General features: G+C 37.8%; 1 protein-coding gene across 5 annotated transcripts in view; it reads right to left on the bottom strand.

Moving 5' to 3' along the window:
- CTNND2 (catenin delta 2) overlaps positions 1–20917 on the bottom strand; it is a 637790-nt gene that overhangs the window by 61608 nt on the left and 555265 nt on the right. For all 5 annotated transcript variants that reach the window (XM_066559759.1, XM_066559767.1, XM_066559780.1 and 2 more), the window contains one exon: positions 8863–9013. In XM_066559759.1, the coding sequence (XP_066415856.1) occupies positions 8863–9013 (151 nt within the window). The remainder of the gene's footprint in view (positions 1–8862; positions 9014–20917) is intronic.

Below are 20917 nucleotides of genomic sequence, written 5' to 3'. Positions count from 1 at the left end.
TGTCTCAAGCTTGAGGGAAAAAGAAAACATGGACGTGGACAGTCTGTCCACTGTTTTGTTCACTGTCCTGGTTGGAGACCAATTTTTGCCTGTAGAACAGCCTCTTTTTGTATCAATTCTGTATCTTTTTGTTATCAACTTTGTTGCTGTTCCTGTTACTGTCTGTCTTCTTATCTCATTGTAGTTTCCGGTAAATTGTTCTTATCTCAGCTTGGTATGTCTGCCATTTGTCTCTCACTGGAGAGGATGGGGACAGGGAAGCAGCTTGTGGTTTTTCACTTTAGTGGGAGCACTAAATTAAGGAATACCATTTCTAAACCCTGACAGTTACATTTTTATCCAGTGAAAATGAGACTTTCTATGGTGCATTTTTAAATCTAATAGATGATGACAAACACAGGGGTTGCATATTTGCAGGTATTTTATTTCTGTGTCAGCCTACAATTAGTCCTCCTGTGCAAGGACATAGCTTAGGTCCCTGCAATCAGAATTTTCTACCAGTATTACCTTTGTGAATGCTGTTCGGGTTTTGTCCTTAACATTTTTCTTTTTCAAACACTCTAAAACATGAAGAAAACTACTTTGGGGACACTAAAATAGAAGTGGAAGTATCTCTCAAAAGCCACACGAGGTGAGAGGGACATTGTGTGCTGCCCCCTTCACCTGTCAACATCTAACCTGGGAACTAGGATTGAATGAGATTTTGCAGGAACAACTGCACTAATTTAGAGAGTGCATGGATGTAGATGCACAGAGAAAATTACTGTTAATATGACTGAAAGCCATCTATAGGTAGTTTAAATTTAATCAATACACATTCATCCTTCCTTTTCTTACTGGTTTAAATTTTTTCCATTTCTCAGATCCACCTTCAACATCTTTTGAAACTACAGTGACCCAGACCCATTCTCAGGGTCTTCACACGGGAGAAGAAAACTACATTCCTTTATCAAATGCTAATTCACCTGTCATGTTCTACTGTCTTGCACTGACATTTCATGAATGGGAATTTGAGTTTCTTCAAAGAAAAGTGCTTTTAGTAAAAAAATGCCATATATGTCACTTCTATAATTTAAAAGTCATTTAAGGTGATATGTATTTCAGGGGAAAACACTATTTTGAATCTTACAGAGAATAAAACTAGCTCGCTGTTTCATTAATTGAAGTTCATACAGAATAGGCTGGAAACATGTTTTGATACACTTATCTGTTACTGTAAGGCTGTCACAAAACCTGGATTTTCAAAGCTGTTTTTCCATTCTCATGGATTTAAAAGTGCTTTTAAAATTACTTTGGCAGTTTCTGAAATTTGCATTTCTACCTTTGTATATTTCATGTGACTAAATTATACGCACTTTTTAGATCAGAACTCCAAAAGGTAAGTGGCACTTCTCAGCACGAACATACTGAGAAGCAGAGATGAAAATTAATATTAAATTGTTTGAAATGTCAATCTTCTGAGTGAGAAAAGCAGATGCAGTTACAGTTTAATTGCCTGCTATCTCGTGCAGGAGAACAGAAATGAACAGAAATTGTTTATCTCAAACAAAATGTAAGGTGCAGGTCAGGGCACTTTCTTATGTGTGAAATGCACATCAGTGAAGTGAAAAGGCACATCCCTCAGCTGTTCTTGGAAGTGGTGGTGTTTTTGGCAGTCACAATTAATCTAGGCTTTCTTGGGCCACCTCTACCAGATTTTGCAACTTTTATGACTTGCATTCAGAATTCAATCTTAAGTAATACTGAATGTGAATACAAAATGATAAAACCTATAATAAAGACTTCAAGGTTTATAAACCTTAAAGCTCTATATGGCATCATTTAACATTACCATCATCATCTAGAGAAGCTGTCATGGTGCAATACTGAAGATGACTCTCTTGATTACAGCACTTAAAATACAAATACAGGCATTTTACAGGCATTTTCCCACAGTTTATTCCACTAGAAGGAACAGCTGACCTATGGCTGGGTTGTGGTTACAATTTGTGGAGCATCTTGACCTTACTATGACAGAGATGAAATGATTCTCTAACTTGACATTACAATTAAAAACAGATCTGTGGAAGCAGTATTCCCCATTGTCCTAGATTTGAATCTGCATGCAGTTATTTCTGCTGTTTTGGGTGACAATGAAAAATTGTAGAGCTTTTTCACTAATTGCCCTTGCCAAGTCTATTGACCTAATTAAAGGGGAGCAGGACACTGCTCAGTCTGTATTACGAGAACAACTTCTGATGGGATTCAGTGACACAAAAGTTGGCCACTCAATCTCTGGCCACTTCTCTAGGTTCTCACACGGAACCCATTAGACTTTAAGATCAAACATTTTATGTGATAGAAGTAAGTGGGATGAACACCTAGTGGTGCCATTTTCTTTCTACTGTTCAGAAGCCCAGATGACTACTTGAAACACGATTTTTTTCAGATATGTGAAGGAAGAGAAAAATCCCTCCAAATCCAGACAGGTGTACTTAGGCAATAGGAAAGTTCAGATGTAGAAGAGTTGATCGAATTCTGAAAGTGTTTGATCTTGAATTTGATACTAAAAAAAAGAATTCAGTTTTACCAATGTTAGTTTTCCTCCTAAATCTTCATGTGAGAGTGTTACTTAATAAGAAATGACTGAGATTGAAAACTTTTTCTAACCTCTGTAATTACCAGGTCTGCTTGACACAAATATATTTGAGGAAACATAGAGCAAAAAGCAACATGCAAGTGGCTAAGGCACATGAAAAGTCAGCATCTCCTTGACACAAGGCTTTTACACCACAACGGAAGAAGTACATTTATCAGGTTAAATTCTCAGCTAACTTATTTATACAACACCAAAAACCAGGGAGTTCAGATGTTGCTATACAGGTTCTATAAAACATCATAGTTTAATTACTCCTTTACTAACTTAAATAGCATCTTTCTCATCACTAATGAAGAGTAAGGAGCACCAGTTATTAATGCATGACAATACGTTTAATTTTGTAAATCAACTTCTTCAACTTCTTGATGACAGCCTGTTCTCATTCAGGTATCTGTTTATTGTTTTGCCCAGCTCAACTATCAAACACAAAAATGAAGTGCAATAAAAACGGACATAAATTTAAAAATTGCAGGATATATTATGTTGTCACCTTCTTCTGAACAAATGCCTGATTAGTGCTTTCTGGAATCTTCTGCATTGCAAATTTATGTCAATTTAGCATTCCAGTGACTAAGATACTTTATACATCAATTAAAAATACAATAAGAAAATTCACTCTCTCTCACTGTCAGCAGATGCATGTGTGAGAAATTCGGAAATGCTCACATCCAAAAATAAGAGAAAGCTGCATGTAGGCACTATTAAGGGGAATGAAAGCTGCATATTTGATTTAATCATCTCCCAACACAACCTCACATTCCCTATCAATGTACATTACTAGGACTCATCTACTGTTCTTGTAACTACAAAACTGGAAACACTTTTCTCTTGGAATTATTACTAATTCTAAACCAAAATGCAACCATGCTCTAAGATAGGAGGATTCCATGTAGCTGTTAATACACCAGAAGAGCCATGTTCTGCTCTGAGAATGAAAATACTTCATTCTGATCCATTTTCAGCCTCATAGCTAAAAACCAGTCTTTCCAAATGCTGATATCACACTTTGAAATAACATATCTGAACTTAGGCAAGGTGACTCTGTGAGGTTCCTTCCAACATGAATTATTCTGCAAATCTAACAATTCATTAGAGTTGTGAACTCCTGATACATCATTCAGTCAAACTTTCTCAAGTTTAGCAATAAAACTTTGAAACAAACACCAGGCACCCAACCAGACACACTGCTATGAGATCAAAAGACATACACTGACAATTTACACACTTCTTAGTTGGTTTTCATCACTAAACAACAGTGATACAGTAATATAGGGTAACTTCCATCTTCTCACAATAAGTAGTATCTTATTTTTAGACTAAATAAGTCGCTTTCTGTGAGTCTCTCAGTCACCTATAAGGCATCCAATACAGGCATCTTATCTTAGACAATGAACTTCTAGACACCTAGCAAAAGTAAGCAGTTTCCAGCACCCATTAGGTAATAATTTAATTGATGTGCTACTGTTGAATTTTGCATGTATAACTGCATTACTGACAGAAAAACAGTGAAAAGAGGATAATAATTCAGTACAGACACACAGTCCCTAACTCAAGAACCATTATTTAAAAATGAGCCCTGCTACAGGCCCTGTTTTGAAACCTAATTCAAAACTCTGTGAAGGCAGAAGAAATTGTACCACTAACTTTACTTATCTGAATCAAGCTTTTACAACAACAGTCGTAACAAGAAAGTTTTAAATATTATAACACTTCAACTTATCCCATTAAACTCCATAGAATCTAGAGCCCTGAACAGACACCTGGATTCTCTAAACAGTTAAAGGGCATAGATATGCAAGGACTTCTTTTCTACACAATTCAAGAAGTCAACAAAAACTTTTAAGTGGAACTGTCCTCCTTTTTCCCAAGGGATTAAAATAATACCAGTCTCTAAAAAAGGAAAGAAAATCTTTTATTTTACTGCAAAAGTGCAGACCAAGAGGCCAAGAGAAAGAATGGTTCTTTTCAATTACTAGTACAATATTCCTCTTAATCAGAATTCTGACCCAGAACAGCATTAGAAATCATTGTCAGGATAAAATGAAAGTGACAGAATGACTTAAAACACAAGACTGTGCATTGAAGTTTTATACATTTTACCTCCAGCTCTGCTTTCTCTCCAAAGCCCGTACTCTGTGGACTTGCCACTGAACAGTACTAATACAAATTCCAAATTTTCCTTCAAGAGGAAAAATCCTATATTGTACATATTTTGCAGTACATGAATAGTGACAAATTTCTCATCTGGGGCAGCTAGAAAAATCAGCCTAACTTGTTTGAAAGACCACCTACTGCACTTTAAAATACCACAGTAATTTCCATTTAAAATAAAAGGTAACTGCCGTGCAAACAGAAGAACAAGGAAAACACAAATTTTGGGGATAGTCATCCTTCAAAAATTTCAGACAGGAATAGTCTGTACCTGCTTGTTTAGGTAGAATAACAAGTCACATTATTTTTCAATTAACTGTACAATGCATAATCTCCTTTGTTAAAGAGGTCATGGATAGCAGCGGAGAGGAAAATGCTGTCTGTCTTTCAGATAAAGGAAAGATGAAGCTGGCTTGTTTCCCAGGACTGAATGGGGAATCCTGATTTGGAAACCTTCTCACATGCAGGGTGGGAAGAGAAGGGAGGCTGCTGCACCACTGCTGGCTGGGAGAATCCCAAGGACACAAGTGTACAGTGCAGGCTCAGGTAACCAGAGGAGGACTTTTGAACCAGAAAGGTGTGGAGGGCGTTTGAACCAGAAAGCCACTGAAGGTTGCTGGGGCAGACAGCAAGGAAACAATTCATCCTGCAAAGATGCTGTTTACAGGAGATGGGTTTATTTTTTACTTTTCTGCCCCATCCAGCTCATCCAAGTTATTTGTAAGTAAAGAAACTATATTGTATTAGCAATATTATTGTATTGTATTAGGTTTTCTGATACCATGGCAACAAAATGTGGCTTTAGAAAATGGAGTTTGTAGGTGCACTCCTGTAGGGAAGACAGTGGCACAGCTTTGGTGTGAGGTGCTGGCCTGACCAGCACTGCCAGAAGCAAGAGGTCTGCAGAAAATCCTCAATTTAAAAACTGCATTCCCAGCAGAAAGAGAATAATATCATATCCTCAAACTAAGGTGCCAGTATAACTCTGAGGAACACAGAATGGTGGGTTTGTTATTCTACTTTCCCTTACTCACCCTTTTTTTTTGAGAGAAAGGGACAGATGAAGAAGAGGGAAAGAACATGGGAATGACATAACTGCACAAAGGTCATCAACATAGCTTTTAGAGGACCTGTGGAACAAAAGTGATTTTCTTCTGCCTAAGTGAACAGTTGAAAACAAATAAAAGTGATTTTTGTCAATTCAGTGACATTTACAGGGGCTGGGGGGAGAAGCTAATGGACCCATGGAGAAGTTTAGCAGAGACAGAACCTGCTTCAAGGAAGGAAAAGAAGCCTTCCAAAATGCTGAGCACATGAATAGAAGTGGAAAAATGTGATACCAGAGGGACACAGGGATGCTGTGCAGCCTAGATCACTGAAACCAAGGAAGAACAAAACAGGCAATATCAGTAGTGGATCTTTTCCTCAGCTGTGGGAGAAAAGGCTGAGAAACCTTTCCCTTGGGTGCTCTCTTGGGAACAACAAAGACTATGAACTATTTTATGCAAACAAGGATCCTGGAAGTCAAGTGAAAATGAATGTGGTCTAACCCGTGACCAGGAATGCACCTGGGCAGTGTGTTCAAGAAGAGAAAATTGGGTGTTGCATTATCTATTCCAGGCCAGATTTACCATGTTTTTGAGTGCAGTTGAATTTTGGGAAGGAGAAGGATGAATATGTCTGCTGTCTCAGCCAAGGGACACACGGCACAATGCAAAAGCAATGAAGGAGAAAAGAGCAGGTCCTTTTAAAGACATGGAGCATGCCTGAAATGAAACCCAGGAAGAAGACCTCAATATAAATAAAGAAAATGTTGCTATGGGGATGGCTCAGATAAATTATAAGAGAAGCCTCTCACCAGCCTTTAGCAATATAGCATCATAGTTGATAGATCTGTGTGAAAAACAAAACAGATTGGTCAATTCAATGAAGTCTAGTACAAAACTTCTGGCCATCGAGAAAAGGGTCTTTGTGTTTGTTTTGTAGAGCAGTACAGGTGAGCCTGGATTTTGGCAAGGTTTCTAATATATTTTCCAGGTTCCTCAATACTGATTTATGGCCTGCTTGGCAGCAGCAGAATTAAATATATCATTCTCTGGCACATTTCTGTAAAAAAATGTCAGTTGGGAATGAAACGACAGCACCACTGAAAAGAAAGCTTTATAAAGGCACTAAAAACCCCCCAACCAACTCAATTCTAGCTATGTAACTTTACTATATATACAGTTGGAAAATTCTCCTTTAGGAAAGATAACCTTTAGGAAAGGTTGTTTTATGGGGAAAATTCCAGCTTGTGAGGCAGAGTGTGTCAGCACAAGAACCTGATGCACTAACAACAATCAGAAAGAGAAAAGATAAATAGCATGTTGATTTTGCCTAGGCAGAAGGATGCCTGAGGAACTACCCTGATAAAGCACAAGCTCCTTTTGAGGCTTCCTTTGCATAGCAACAGCTAAGGCATCCTCCAATACATATACAATACACAGAAGTGCAATATCACAAAAATGGATGGACTACAACATGAGTTGAAATCCTTGACTACTGCTGATGTTTAGCATTTCTGAAAATCAGCTGCATGATAGGCCCTATTTGCTAAGAAATACTAGAGAACAAGAGCAGTAATGACCGCTATTACTGTTTCTTTGAAGTTCAATAATGAAAGCCAAAGAAATGAACATACAAAGATCACAGCTGAAATGGTCCAAGAATTATAATCATAACTCCCCTGTCATATTGGCATGTTTGGGCTGTTTTTAAGCTGCAGCGAATTACTATTGCAATTATGAAGTACAATTTCTCAGAATAACCCTACAAATAACATAAAGCAGAGCAGCCCTCTACAGCTATTATCAGCTGGCTACATAAATAAATATATTAGGTTATTATATTCACCAGACTCTTCCCACATTTTTTAAATTTATCTTTGCTTTTATGATGTGTTATTTAAGAATTTCATAAAATACTAAAATGTTGAGGTTGTGCCAATTAACTACCCATAATTTAACCAGTATTTTGAATGGCACACCAGAGTGAAACAGCTCAATTTTAAATGTATAGTGTTACATTCCTAAATGAAATTAGTAGATCTGGGAACATTAGTACAATAAGACACCCCTCCCAATATGAGAGGAGTGATTGCCTTGTTTTAACAACTTGCAGAGCACTGCTGTAAAGAAGCATTAACCCTAAGACAGCACTGGATGCAAGTAATAAACATTATGATCATAGTATCTATTTATATTATTCTGTAATTAAAAGCAGAGAAGAAATATGCTGTAATGATAACAAATCAACAAGTCAGGAAAAATTAACAGAAAATATGCTCTTAATGTACAGAAGTAGAAATAATCTGGTTATGATTGTTGAAATAGTTAAAAATCAAGGAAGTGATTATTTTTCAAAGACAGAACATGAAAATAAAAGCTCAATGACCCACAGTGTTTGGATGAATTTCAGCTAAAAAAACCCACTAAAAACCTGAACAAAATAAAAACCCTATATGTGTGCTTCCTGTACTATCAGAATTCGGGGCAATAACGATTTACATAAATTATTGTCCTATTCCTTAAGACCATATTTTCCTTAAGACCATATTTGTTTGTGAAGCAAGAGTCTCCCAGTTCTCTTTCTGGAGCTACTAATCTGCCCAGTAAATTCCTGTAACCTTCTTAAAATTTTTATGACTTGTTACTTCATGGCTCCAAAGTTACGTGCAATAGGTAATCTGAGGATCAGGAGGGGGTGCCCTGCTTAGATCCTTGATCTGGAAGATGCAAGTGCCAGCCTAAGAATGAAATGCTAAAGCAGAACAAAGCCATAGCTTTTCTTACAGAGATTACAGCCTGAAAGATCAAGAAACATTGCATGATGTTTAATTAATTTAACAATTCCTTGATATATACTAGCAAGCTGTCACATAAAATCTGAGTATGACACACTAGAGAAAGAATTAAAGAAATTGTTCTAGAAATGTGAGAATAATTTTCATTGTGCTCATTCTGCTGTGAACTGGAAAAAAAAAAACCACCACCCCCAAGCCCACAGTAGATATAGATTGTTTGGAAAGAACATACCTATTAACTCTTTATTTCTGACATCTAAGGCCATGTTTCGTAAAGCTGTAGCAACTGCACATACCACCCGGTCATTGTCTATCCGGAGCAGCTCCACCAGGATGGGCAATCCTTTCTCCTTGCGGACGGCAGCGCGGATGTACACTGACCACTGCGAACACACGGGACAGAGAGAGGGGGACAAAGTGAACAATCCACCACAGGCAGTAAGGCACCTGAACTCACAACAGAGTAAGGGCTAACAGAAGCACCTGGATGCAAAATTCAAAGGAGTGGAAATAATTGCATTGATGATGCCAGGAAACCACTTGATTTGGCAATCAGCACTCTTTTTTTTTTTATGGTGACAGAGAAATTAAATGATGAATTGACTTCTTTCCCAGCACACCTGGTTACATTTTCACGGCCCAAGTCTGCAGACAACTTACTTTTCACCAGCGTTTTGTATGCAACATCTAATGATGCTTGTTTACTGCTAAACTAACAATATTTATTTTACAAAATATGTATTTGCATTACAAAGCAAGTTCAAGAGGTCTGAGTATTCTTTGTTGTTACCCTAAGAATTATTCAGTCTATAAACATGAAAACACTATTATAATTTCTCTTGTGATTGTTAACTTGTTCAGAAAGAAAACTGAGGATAATTTCATGCCTGGTTTTGGCAGCTATAGTGATCCTAACTAGAATACTTTTGTACATTGAAAGGCTAGCCATTCCCTCAAGAGCTGACCTGAGGGCAGTGTGTGCCTATGCTGTGCCTGGCTGCAGGTATCACGTGGCTGCAGCATAAACCCAGTGGCTGATTCTATCAGAGAAGCCTGTAGGCATCTCCCACTTGACAGCTGGTCATGACACCACTGGCACGGCCTTGTCTTTGTATCAAAGCGAGCAGTATGTTCTCATGTAAACATCCTTTTCATTTGACAGCAGAAATGATGAATGGAATTGTTTACTTCTAAAAAACTCTTCAGGAGCTCTAAAGATTATCATGTCAGTGAACAAGGGATCTGTGCAGTGCACTGTGATTGACTAGGAAATCCATCCAGAGCTGTACAACTTGGGGTTCTCAGCACATAAAGGGGTGAAAGATCAGCTATACTACCCTGTTTTCCATTCTGCTGCTATCTCCAGCTGTTGTAAAACATATAAACAGGAAGCAGCTGCGACCTTGTGGGTTTTAAGTATATGGGTACTGCCAAAGTTAAGTTGTTTGGACACCTGTGGATGCACAGGTCTCCTCAGCACAGCCCACTTCAAAACAAGCCATCCACAGGCACACATCTCTTTCACTTCATGTTCTCTTCTCTGCAATTTCAATAAAGTTCACATTCATGTTTCTTGTACTGACTGTTGAAAGGAAATTATTGAAGCACAATGTCTCCTTCCTTGGCATGGCTGCTTATCTTGCCATTGTATGTGGAAGGTGAAGACGAGTTCTGGAAGGTCTTTGCTTTTGGAATATTTCAATTATTTCAGAAACTAGGATGCTAAGTCTTAGGATTTTCTGATCTAGATGGCTCTTGTCTTTTGACAAAGACATCCCACTGAAAAGAATAATTACATTGCAAAAGCATTACTCCATAGCCAGGCAGAGTAAAAAAAAAAGCACATTCACTGTAAGCAGACCATGCTTAACCCCTGAATACAGCCTCTACTTACCACAGCTGAAGAGCTCACTTTAAAAGCATCTGTTTATATCAGATATATGCCCTGAATAGCAAAAACCAGAATATATATTTATGATAAAAACAGTAGATGTGGAGATAGACAAGAACTCCAGTGCTGCAATGTCTGTAGTACAAGTTTGTTCCAGGTGATAGGATTCAGGGGAAATTGGGAAAAAAGGAACGCAAACCAGAATTCTAGAATTTAAAGAGTATTTTTTTATTAATTCTCCTCTGTAGTAACTATGCATAACAAAAGCCAGTTGGCTGGACTTTGCTGAAGATGAAAGTGATAACAGTTATGATAAGCTATCTTGTCAGTTACGTTGGACAAGGGGTTCTCAGCATCCCTGAGCATATTAATGTGTCTAAAACATAAATGTGCTGACATTTTGTGCTACAAAGCAAACAGCTTATGGGAGATAAGTGATAGCAGGACTCCTTGTTGATCTTTTTCTATGCTCTCTCCTCCAGTCTCTTCTCTAGAACCATTGTGTAGGATGATCATCAGACAAAAAACTAAAACAGATCTTAAGGATCAAAGAGTCTAACAGGAAGTATTTTGTGAAAAAGTTTCTTCCCTATACATTAATTTTAATGGGATATTAAGTATAAAGGATGCTATGGAAACAACAAATGGATATTTCTAACCTTCCTGGCTTAATAAATATGTATTTACCTGCCAGTTAGATTTATTCTCACCTGCAGCTGGGAAATGAGCAATACCTCCTTGCACTTAAAAAATGCTGTATTTTGTACATCACTCCCAGGGGAAGCATCTGTTGTGTCTGCTGTGATTACAAGGTGACTGCCAGCGTGAGAGTTCAAGATAACAGTGAGAATATTTTGAGAAAGAAGTGAGCCTGTCTGGTTGAGGTGAGAGTTCAGGCTGGATGAGAGTATTCTGAAAGATGCTGCTGTTCATTGCAGAAGTAAATCACAGATGTAGCATCTCCAGAATGGACTACATGTGGAACCAGTGGGGGTGTTTGTTTTGAGAGAAAAAAAGCCTTATCTATGTCTATTCAATACCAAGGAGAATCAAAAATAATCCCTTAGATTATTCACTATATTTTAAAAACCTCCATTCTAAAACCTCAGTAAACAGTTTTTCTTTGATTTTTTTTTAGCCACCTACCAAGAGAAAACATAAGCACTTGTTCAGACAGACTTCTTAGGATGTAGCACTTTCATCATCCATTCCAACCCAAAAGTTTAAGAGGAACAAATTAGGAAATGTTTTGCTTTTAAGCCTAGAGAGAGAGTAGGAGACACTGTAGGAGAAACACTGAAATAACTCACTATGAAAAAAAAAGAGAAAATATAAACCTCCTTACTAAATAAACAACATGCAAGCCTTCAGGATCTGTAATGAACCAATCAATTTGATTACAACAGTAAAAAAGAGAGCTCCAAAGCTTTCACAGGGGAAAGATCCAGATATAATTTTTTACAGATGCACATATGCACACATACATATAAAACAATGGGTGGAGTACTACAGAAAAGTTAAGTACAAAACCTCTCCTCTCTCCTGTGTACTCCTCTCCTTCCCAAGCTGTCTTTTTCCAGAGGATGTCATCCACTTTGGGAAAAGTTCACAGACTCCTCAATGTGTGATTTGCTATCATTTAATCTGCTGCTTCAAGTCATGAACCTTAGGCAGAAAGAGAGAAACGCTTTTAATTGTTTCAAGGGTCTCTGGAGAACTTTCCATGTGGAAAGTGGTATGAACTGTCTGGTCCTCTTTCCTTAAGCTGCCAATTAGGACAAGTCTGCAATCCACAAGCAATTATGCTGCACTGTGTGGATTTCAGGAAAGCTCAAATGGAGGTGCCTCAAAAAGTTATTTCATTCTTACAGAGAATGGAGAAATTGATTCAGCCTTGTGTACACTGATGATCCTTCTGTTTGCCTAAAGCCATCGTGTGGTGCCTGCATTTCCACATTGTGGGTCAATTGCTAATACGAGCTCAGTGAAGCATAAAAGCGAAGAGATGAAAAAATCATAAAAAAGAAAAGAGACAAAGGGTTTGTTGCCTATCAGTCAGTAAATGAGGCACTCTGCTAATACACTTAATCATCCTGTTACTGCACAAATCAGTGCCAGTGTCAACGATCAAATAGCTGTTCAGTTTGTATAGCAAAAGCGTTCCTGTGGGAACAGCAAACACTTTAGCGGCAACAAGCAGCCAGAAAATAAAATAAAATCATTGTTGCTGCATCAGATTGAGGCTAAATTATCAGAGACAAGCACAGGAGCCGAAGTCTTTGCATGAATACACTTTACCAATAATGGAATTTGGGGGGCATAACTACTACACATCCCTTTGAAGGTACAGAGTAGAGCTCTATGTCCACTTTCATAAGAGGCTTCCTTTTTATTTTCATCACAGTAATTAGGTAGAAAAATAGAGTAAACTTGCAAATTATTTTTTTGTTTGTCAGATACCATCTGCACAAGTGAATGCCTCTAGGGATTTAGGATTATATTAGGCCGAAACTCAAGAAAAGAGTAATTACTCTAGATAAAACTCAATTATATTTTCCAGAAAAATTTAAAAGCACTTATTCACTTAACTCCTTCTGGTGTTTCATATGGTTTTCTTTATTTCTCTATGAAGCAGGAACACAGGAGACCAAACTGAACAATGAAGAAATTTCCATCATAAAATGAGAAAGAAGAAAACTACCAAAATAAATTCCCCCCCTAAAAATGCAAGAAATACCAACAACTGTATACACTTGACATTTTGAATGGATTCACTTTCCTCTCATTGACATCAGTGCTCCCAAAGTATCTGCAGAATATTTCACCCCATACTTCAGCTTTGACTAGAATTTGGATTGTACTGGTACAGTTCAACACTGCGACCCAAAGACTATTGAGTTACTGAATACTAAAAGGAACTACTGAGACATAAACCACAACATGAAAGCTAAATCAGGGGAGCAGGCATGACACAGCAAACTAAATTACTTGGCAAATTATAGTACCAGGAAGATTAGAGAGACTTGAGGTCTGCTAGGAAAGGCTTAGAAAGAGTCCATGCTAACAGTAGTAAAATAGCAGACCATGAAAGAGAACTGAATGTGAAATAATCAAAGATCAGTGAGTAATTAAAGACAAATATTCCTCTCTGTCTGATCAGACTCAATGTAATATACCTATCAGGAAAAAAGGAAAATATTTTTATATTCAAAAATTAAAGATCTACTTTACTCAAAAAACTCTATTGGGATCCCTAAGAAGTCACACCACCTGACAGACAGCAAAGCTCTGAAATCTTGGTTAACTCTCTGCAGTTTCTGAAGAGAGCAGAAAGAGACATCCCAAGGACTTCTTGTCCCAGTTGTGGTGTTCTGCTCTCAGAAATGATCCTATCTGGTATACTACTAGCAAGTTCTCTACATCTTTGTGTTGGGACAAGAGTAAAGTATTAACTGGTTACTCTTTTGCTCCACAACCTTAGTCAAGATTAAAGAGAAAGGAAAAAAATCCAGTGGGTAAAGATACAAAGTTAAGTAAATAAACTAGAGAAAAATAAAAGTGTAAACAGATGTTACCTTAAACAGGAAGGCAAAACTGATAAGGAACTGCCTTTGCACCTCATCATTCCTGGTTCTGCAGAACAAGTAGGTATTATGTTTCCAAAATCATCTGAGAACTTTTATGATCAGTTTTCCAAACATTTTAACTAATATAATTAAAAAAGAAAAGATTTGGGACAAAAGTAACACATCTCACGGGAAGAAAACTGCTTATAGTAAGGGATTACCTTGAACATGAAGGCATTATGAACTACTGTGCTCCCATTCCATATACACCCATTCCATATACAGATGGCCATGCTAATTTCCTTATGATGTCGATGATACAAGTGTTTGCAGCAGCAGGTCTTGTTTTTTAAATATTGTCCTGTCCCTTCAATTTTGTCTTCTGTCCTCCAGAGCCAATACATCTCCAGTGTATTAACAATTTACGTACTTATACAATCCAATGTATTTAACAATTGATGCTGCCTCATTAATGAGGTGTTTCTACCAGGTAAGAATTCCCGACAGAACAAAGCATTGGAATTCCTGACAGAATAAAGCATTGGTTATTTTAAAAATTGACTTTGTTGATCACATATTAAGTTATAAATGGTCTTCTGCATCCTATCACATAAAGATTCACAATACTACTATTTAGGAGAAAATGAAAGCAAGCCTTTTCACTGTAATCCAAGAAAACTTTCTCCTGAAACAGCCTGATGAAACTTCAAAGGGTTAATACATAAATAACTAAATCAGAAAAGTCTGGCAAGGAACCCACAATATGTCCTTGCCTGATAAGAGAAGATTGATAACCTAGATGTCTGCAGCTTTAAAAACTAATTACTCATTATCTTCAAGAGTGTGCATGGCAAGGAGCTTGAAACTCTTTCTCATACTACTCTTTGAAACAGCTGCACTGACCTTGTGCCTAAAATGGTCTCTTTTATGTTTTCAGTTTCCTTATCTAATAATTTACTTAATGGAGCTCTTGCTCCTATGAGAGTCCGATTTCCCTCAGCACGGAATTAACAAAAAAAATGCAGTTGCTTGTCTAAGAAACAAAGACCACGATAGCATCTAGCCTATCTCAAGAGATCAGGCCAATGACCCATAAACACCATTCACATGGGTATTGTACCTGTATATTAGGGATCAAAGGCAGGGACATTCAGCAGTCTGACCAAAGAGCTCCTCATTCCCTGCTGAGTATGATCAAACATGGAACAGAAAGGAGAGGCACTAGAAAGAACCAGCCAAGGAATGCTAGAGTTTCATGAGACTGATACTGACCTCAACAGAGCAACACTTGCTCCTCATGTTACAGTCAAAGGATAAGAAAGGAGGAGGCTCAGCAGAATGGCTACCTTGGACTTGCAGAGGACAAACTTTGGGCTGTGTAGGAGACTGGTTCACAGAGTATCTTGGGAGACAGTACTGAAGGGCAAAGAAGTCCAGGAAGGCTAGACATTGTTCAAGTAGGAAATCTTAAAAGCTTGTTCCAGTTGTTGAGAGGAACAAGTCATCCCTGTATGTTAAAAGATGAGCTGGTGGGGAAAAGCAGCAGCCTGGTTGAACAAAGCTGGAGCTCAGGAAAAAATGAACAGAGTTTTTCCCTCCCCTTCAGAAGAAGGGAGCTCAGGAGGACTATATGGATGTTCTGAGGTTTCAGGGAGAAAATCAGAAGGGCCAAAGTCCAGCTAGAACTAAATCTGGCTACTGCTGTAAAAGACAACAAAAATATAAATTTCTATAAATACAGCACCAACAAAAAGAAGGCTAAGGAGAATCTCAATCCTTTATTGGATGCAGGGAGAAACACAGTGACAGGGGATGAGGAAAAGGCTGAGGTACCAAATGCTTCTTGTCCTTGGATCACAACACCCTGGGCAGCGCCACAGGCTGGGGGCAGAGTGGCTGGAAAGTGGCCCAGTGAAAAAGGACCTGAGTGAAAAAGGACCTTGACAGTGGCTGAACACAATCCAATGTGTGTCCAGGTGGCCAAAAAGGCCAAGGGCATCCTGACCTGTATCAGCAACAGTGTGGAAAAGGAAGTTGGCCATCCTGTCATTAAAGCAGATGAGGGAGTTCCTAAAGCCTGTAATTAACTGAGACAGGAGACTGAGTGCACAGAAGGGACTAAGCAAGGCTCAGAGCAGGTGTGCTATCGGTTCCAATGTAAGCCAGAAGAAATAAAGTAAATCTTGTTTCCTGGTTTTAAAAGATAGGTATTGCCTATGTAAGTAATGATAGTATTTTTTTAAAGAATCATCTGAATGAAGATTTTATTTTTAATGTTTGACAAAACTAAGGAAATGCCACTTGTGGTGACAACATTGTGTTACAACCACATGTAACAACAAAGGTTATGTAAGACCAGAGGCAATGGGCAATAACTGAAACACAGGACTTTTGCAAAAAGCAGGAATTGCTTCTTCACTTGTGAGGGGGACTGAACACCAGCACAGGTTGCCCAGAGAAGTTGTAGAGTCTCCAGTCTTGGAGACATTCAGAAAACCATCTGGACATGGTCCCACACAATTGCCTCCAGGTGGCCTTGCTTAAGCAGGGGGTTGGACCCGATGACCTCCAGAGGTCCCTGCCAACCTGAGCTCCTTTGTGATTCTATGAGTTCAGAGCAACAGGTCTTGCAATATTGCAGTAATGTCTGGCAGATAAACTGACATCAACCTAAACTCAGCTGTCAGATACATACAGACACAGTAATAAGGAGATATCCTAGTATTTCCTTTCTTCCTGAGAGGATAATTTTATTCAGAAGGGACATAACCTTGGATGCTTGACACTGTTAACTCGAGGACATTTTGCATATAACTTTTTACAGGCTCAGGAGATTTAATGTGTTAATAGCCAATTGACCAAGGTGAAAACTAAAAAGAACTTGCCACTTTTATTTTTACCATCTGAGGAGAAGTATTAATGCCAGACTACATATAAAAAGATAATCTTTTACAGGATTGCTCTTGTAATTTTAAACCATGTAATTTTTTCAATCCAAGGCATTAAAATAAAAAAAAAATATGAGGTTGCAGAAAGAACTTCTGGTTTGAAGAGTTATAATGGGAGAGATTTCTTAATAAGCAGGCAATTGTCTTCAGAATAGAGCTGGGAGAGTCAGAAAGTCTCCTTTTTTCTTATTCTATATTTTTGCACAAATTTGGTTAAACACAAATTAAGTGGCAAAGAAAAATAACAGAGCTCCCAGTGAAAGTTAATACCTAATGGGAAATAAAGAGTTTGCACTGCTTCCAAAGGCATGTCTCAAACCTTATTTGTTCAGGGAAAACTCCAGCTAAGATTGATGAGGAAAGTGTTTCCCTAGCTTTATTATTTCATATTTCTAAGCAGCTTTAATATTCAAGTTCACATCAAGTATAATTACAAAAAGCCTATTCTTTGAAAAAAAAAAATCTTAGAGAGGCAATGAGAGGAAGCAAAGCCTAACCCAATGGCCACGCTTTTCACGTGTTGCTCCTTCTACCTGCAGGATGATCAGGATATCATGAAACTACTGTGGTTATGATCTGATGGGACAAAATGTTTTGGGAAGCAGTAACTTCTTTAAAACAGTAACCCTTGCAGTCCCATGTAGCAGCTGAGCTCGGCAGAAGGTGGTGAGTGGGTGCAGATCCAGGGCTGACAAACTGCCCCATTGCTGTCAGGCAGCAGCACTGTGCTTGGAGTGTGCATTATGGCAGTCACCAACCCTGTCAGGAGGGGGACATGCAGTGACCCCTAGCTGGTGTCACAGGTCACTGTGGAGGGCAACAGTTGGACCTTAGGCAATGTGATACTCTGGCAATGATGTAGATAATGTTAATTTGTCCAGTTTTTCCAAAAGACTTACATATTGGCTGTCTCCATAGACATTATTCTAGAAGGGCCAATCCTATTTTTCATGGATGCATCAAGTAAGCACATGAACAAAAAAGGTATCTCTGTGTGCATATGCATGTAATTTTCCATGACAAAGATGGTTCTTCTCCTTCAGATTCCAATACCAGTGTCCTCCTTATGTGATGACATCTTGATGCAGAACAGTGAGATGAACAAATGTCTGTGTTTATCTGAAAGAGTCTCTTCCAAAATGAGTTCTGCTTTGTATATAAGCTGGCAATCTTTTTCAAAACCAGAATATACACCAAAGTCAAGATACGCAGTCATAAATTATGCCAGGTTAAATTTTCACATCGAAAATACTCTTCCTCATACATCAAAATCAGTATCCTGTTTTATTGATAAATCTTCATTTGGATCAGCTAATGTATTTGCCACCAAGATGCTCCTTTTCTGGTTTGTTACTGTGTAATAAACTGTGCTTGGTGTAATAATAATTGCACTGACCAAATATTTCATTGGTCATTATAAAAAACTCCCAAGTTTTACTTTGCAGATGGGTAATACATGTCCAGATTTTGGTCCTAGGTGTTTCATTTTGACATAGAAAAATTGTCTGTAACTATATAAGTATGTCCCACTTTGTTCTTTTATGTTAGTATTTGGTTTTAGAAGGAATTCCTGCAACTGAAGCAGTGCTAAAATTGTCCTACAGATTATGTTTCACCATGTGCATGTGTTGATTTTATGTGTATGTATCCCTGAGAAACTATACATCCTGAAATAATGAAAACTTTCAGCCTTTCTGAGCTATTAATCCTTAAAGCTACATACTGCTGCTTTCTTTTTGTGCCTGAAATTCTCCAAAGCAGTCTAGGGGATTTAGACACATATCGTCTGTTAATTCTAGCGGTAGACATTTATCTAAATCCTCTACATAACTTTTTATTTTTTAAAAATTACCCAGGCTTCCTTTTATCTGCTCACTTTCTCTCTGTAATAGCACTGGCTAAGCACTGCCTGTGTTAAAAATATTACCTCTTGGACACCCAAGAGGATTAGACAGCTTTGTACCAGAGGAACCAAAAGGGTGAAAGAGCTAGGAAAGAATTGTGTAAGTGTATCAACTGCATTGTATTTTTTTCCAGAAGAGACTGTATCTTCAGTAGTGTGTGAGCACACCTGGTAGGCTGGGTGCTTCATATAGTCTGTGGTTCTTCTGATATTATAATAATGCTAATTGGAAAAAGCCCACAACTGCTATTGCTATTGTTATTAATAGCAACATTGTTTATCTTCATACAGTTTGCTCTTCTCTCTTTCAGTTTTAAGTTTCAGTAATCATAAAGTTCTTAAAGAATTCAAGTAAAAAAAAAAATTTCCATTCTTTATAAAATTACCATTTCTTGGAGGAACTAAAAAAATTAAAATCTCCCTGAGGAATAACCTCTTCTTTTAAGAGTTTTCTATCTTTTATTTCAGTCATTTCATATCTGGACTGCAGCAGCGGAAAGGAGAGGTCAAAAGGTGGAAACATCAATGCTTATGTAATCCCCAAAGAGGATTACTCCCCTCACAAAAATGGCTAGTATGACATGTGAAATTAAGGATATTCATTCTGTGTCTGCACATCCCTTGTAATAGAATTGGTGAATCTTTAGAAAAATAGAGCAATATGAGAACAACCCAGCTTTTCCCATGGTATCAGCACAGATAGTATTAAAGTCTAAAACCAGTTTTTCTAAGCCAGCACTTGCCAAAGAGCTCTGCAGAGCCTTCCTTCCTCTCACTGTACAGTTCTGCCAACTAAAGGATGACAGGTATACAGATTTATTAGAAATGGGAGAAGGGACACCACTTGGATTTTAGCACTTCCATTAGTCCTGGCAAACATGCATGCATTGTTTTCTCATTTGGACCAGGACTACACCCATTCCCAGATGGATAGTACACATTTATTGCATTTTGCTGCCAGGATTACACCATCTGAAGCAGTCTAAAACATGAGAATAATAAAACCATAATGATTTTCAGGCACAGTGCTACATAGGACAAAAATCACTGAACAGATACTTTGTTAAATCATTTTACATGCCACTGAATGCAACAGTCAATGACATATTATAAATCTGGTGGAACACCATTATAAAAAAACCCCCAAAAACATGATATGTCTTGGAAGAGCTAGTGAGTGTGCCAACCCAACTTCCAATAAAATTTTACATGAAAAAGAAAACAACTTCTTAGGGCCAGTGCTAATATTTCAAAATGAATGCCTAATTAAATTGGTATTTACATATCACATACAAAGGCCCAACTGCTTAAAACCCAACAGGATACCTTTTGAGACATAACTTTGATCAGTGCATTTCCCTGTACATGACTGTTTTCATAGTAAATGAGAAAAATTCCTACTGAGAGTTAATTTAAAATCAATGCCTTATAGTTACACCACAGGATTACACAGTTAGTACTTTCAGCCGATTAAACCAGTTTACCACCAGGAAAGTTGCCCTAAAAAGTAAAGAAAGTTCAATGTTGAATTTTACTGATCTGTTCTAAATTTGAAAGCATTTTCTTAACTATTTTACTGGACATACTGCAAATAATACATAAAAGAAAAATGGTGCTTTTGAATATAACTGAAAAAATAGGATTAGCTGGAATAGAGTGCCTTGATTGCACATTTCCTCACTCATTGTATATAATTAATCATATTATGAATGCATTTTAATAATGCCTTATTTTTAAAAAAGTAGATGCTAAGATTACTTGGTGTCACATCATTTATATCTTGCTCTGCTGTGCCCTGCCTTCTCCTAAGGGACAGAATGTCAACCAGTTTCTGCAGTGACAAAACAATATGGATTCATTTGATTGCCACTGGTGGCATTTTTGGCTCATTTTTCATGGCTCTGTCACCCAGGTTCATCAAGAACTGCTTCTCCTTATTCTCTATATTTGGATATTGGTTTTCTGTGGCAATTTTTCAT

Source organism: Molothrus aeneus, chromosome 1 (genome assembly GCF_037042795.1).
Source record: "Molothrus aeneus isolate 106 chromosome 1, BPBGC_Maene_1.0, whole genome shotgun sequence".
Classification (NCBI taxonomy): Eukaryota; Metazoa; Chordata; class Aves; order Passeriformes; family Icteridae; genus Molothrus; species Molothrus aeneus.
The sequence above is the reverse complement of the archived record's forward strand: the minus strand, read 5'-3'. Positions and strand labels throughout refer to the sequence as shown.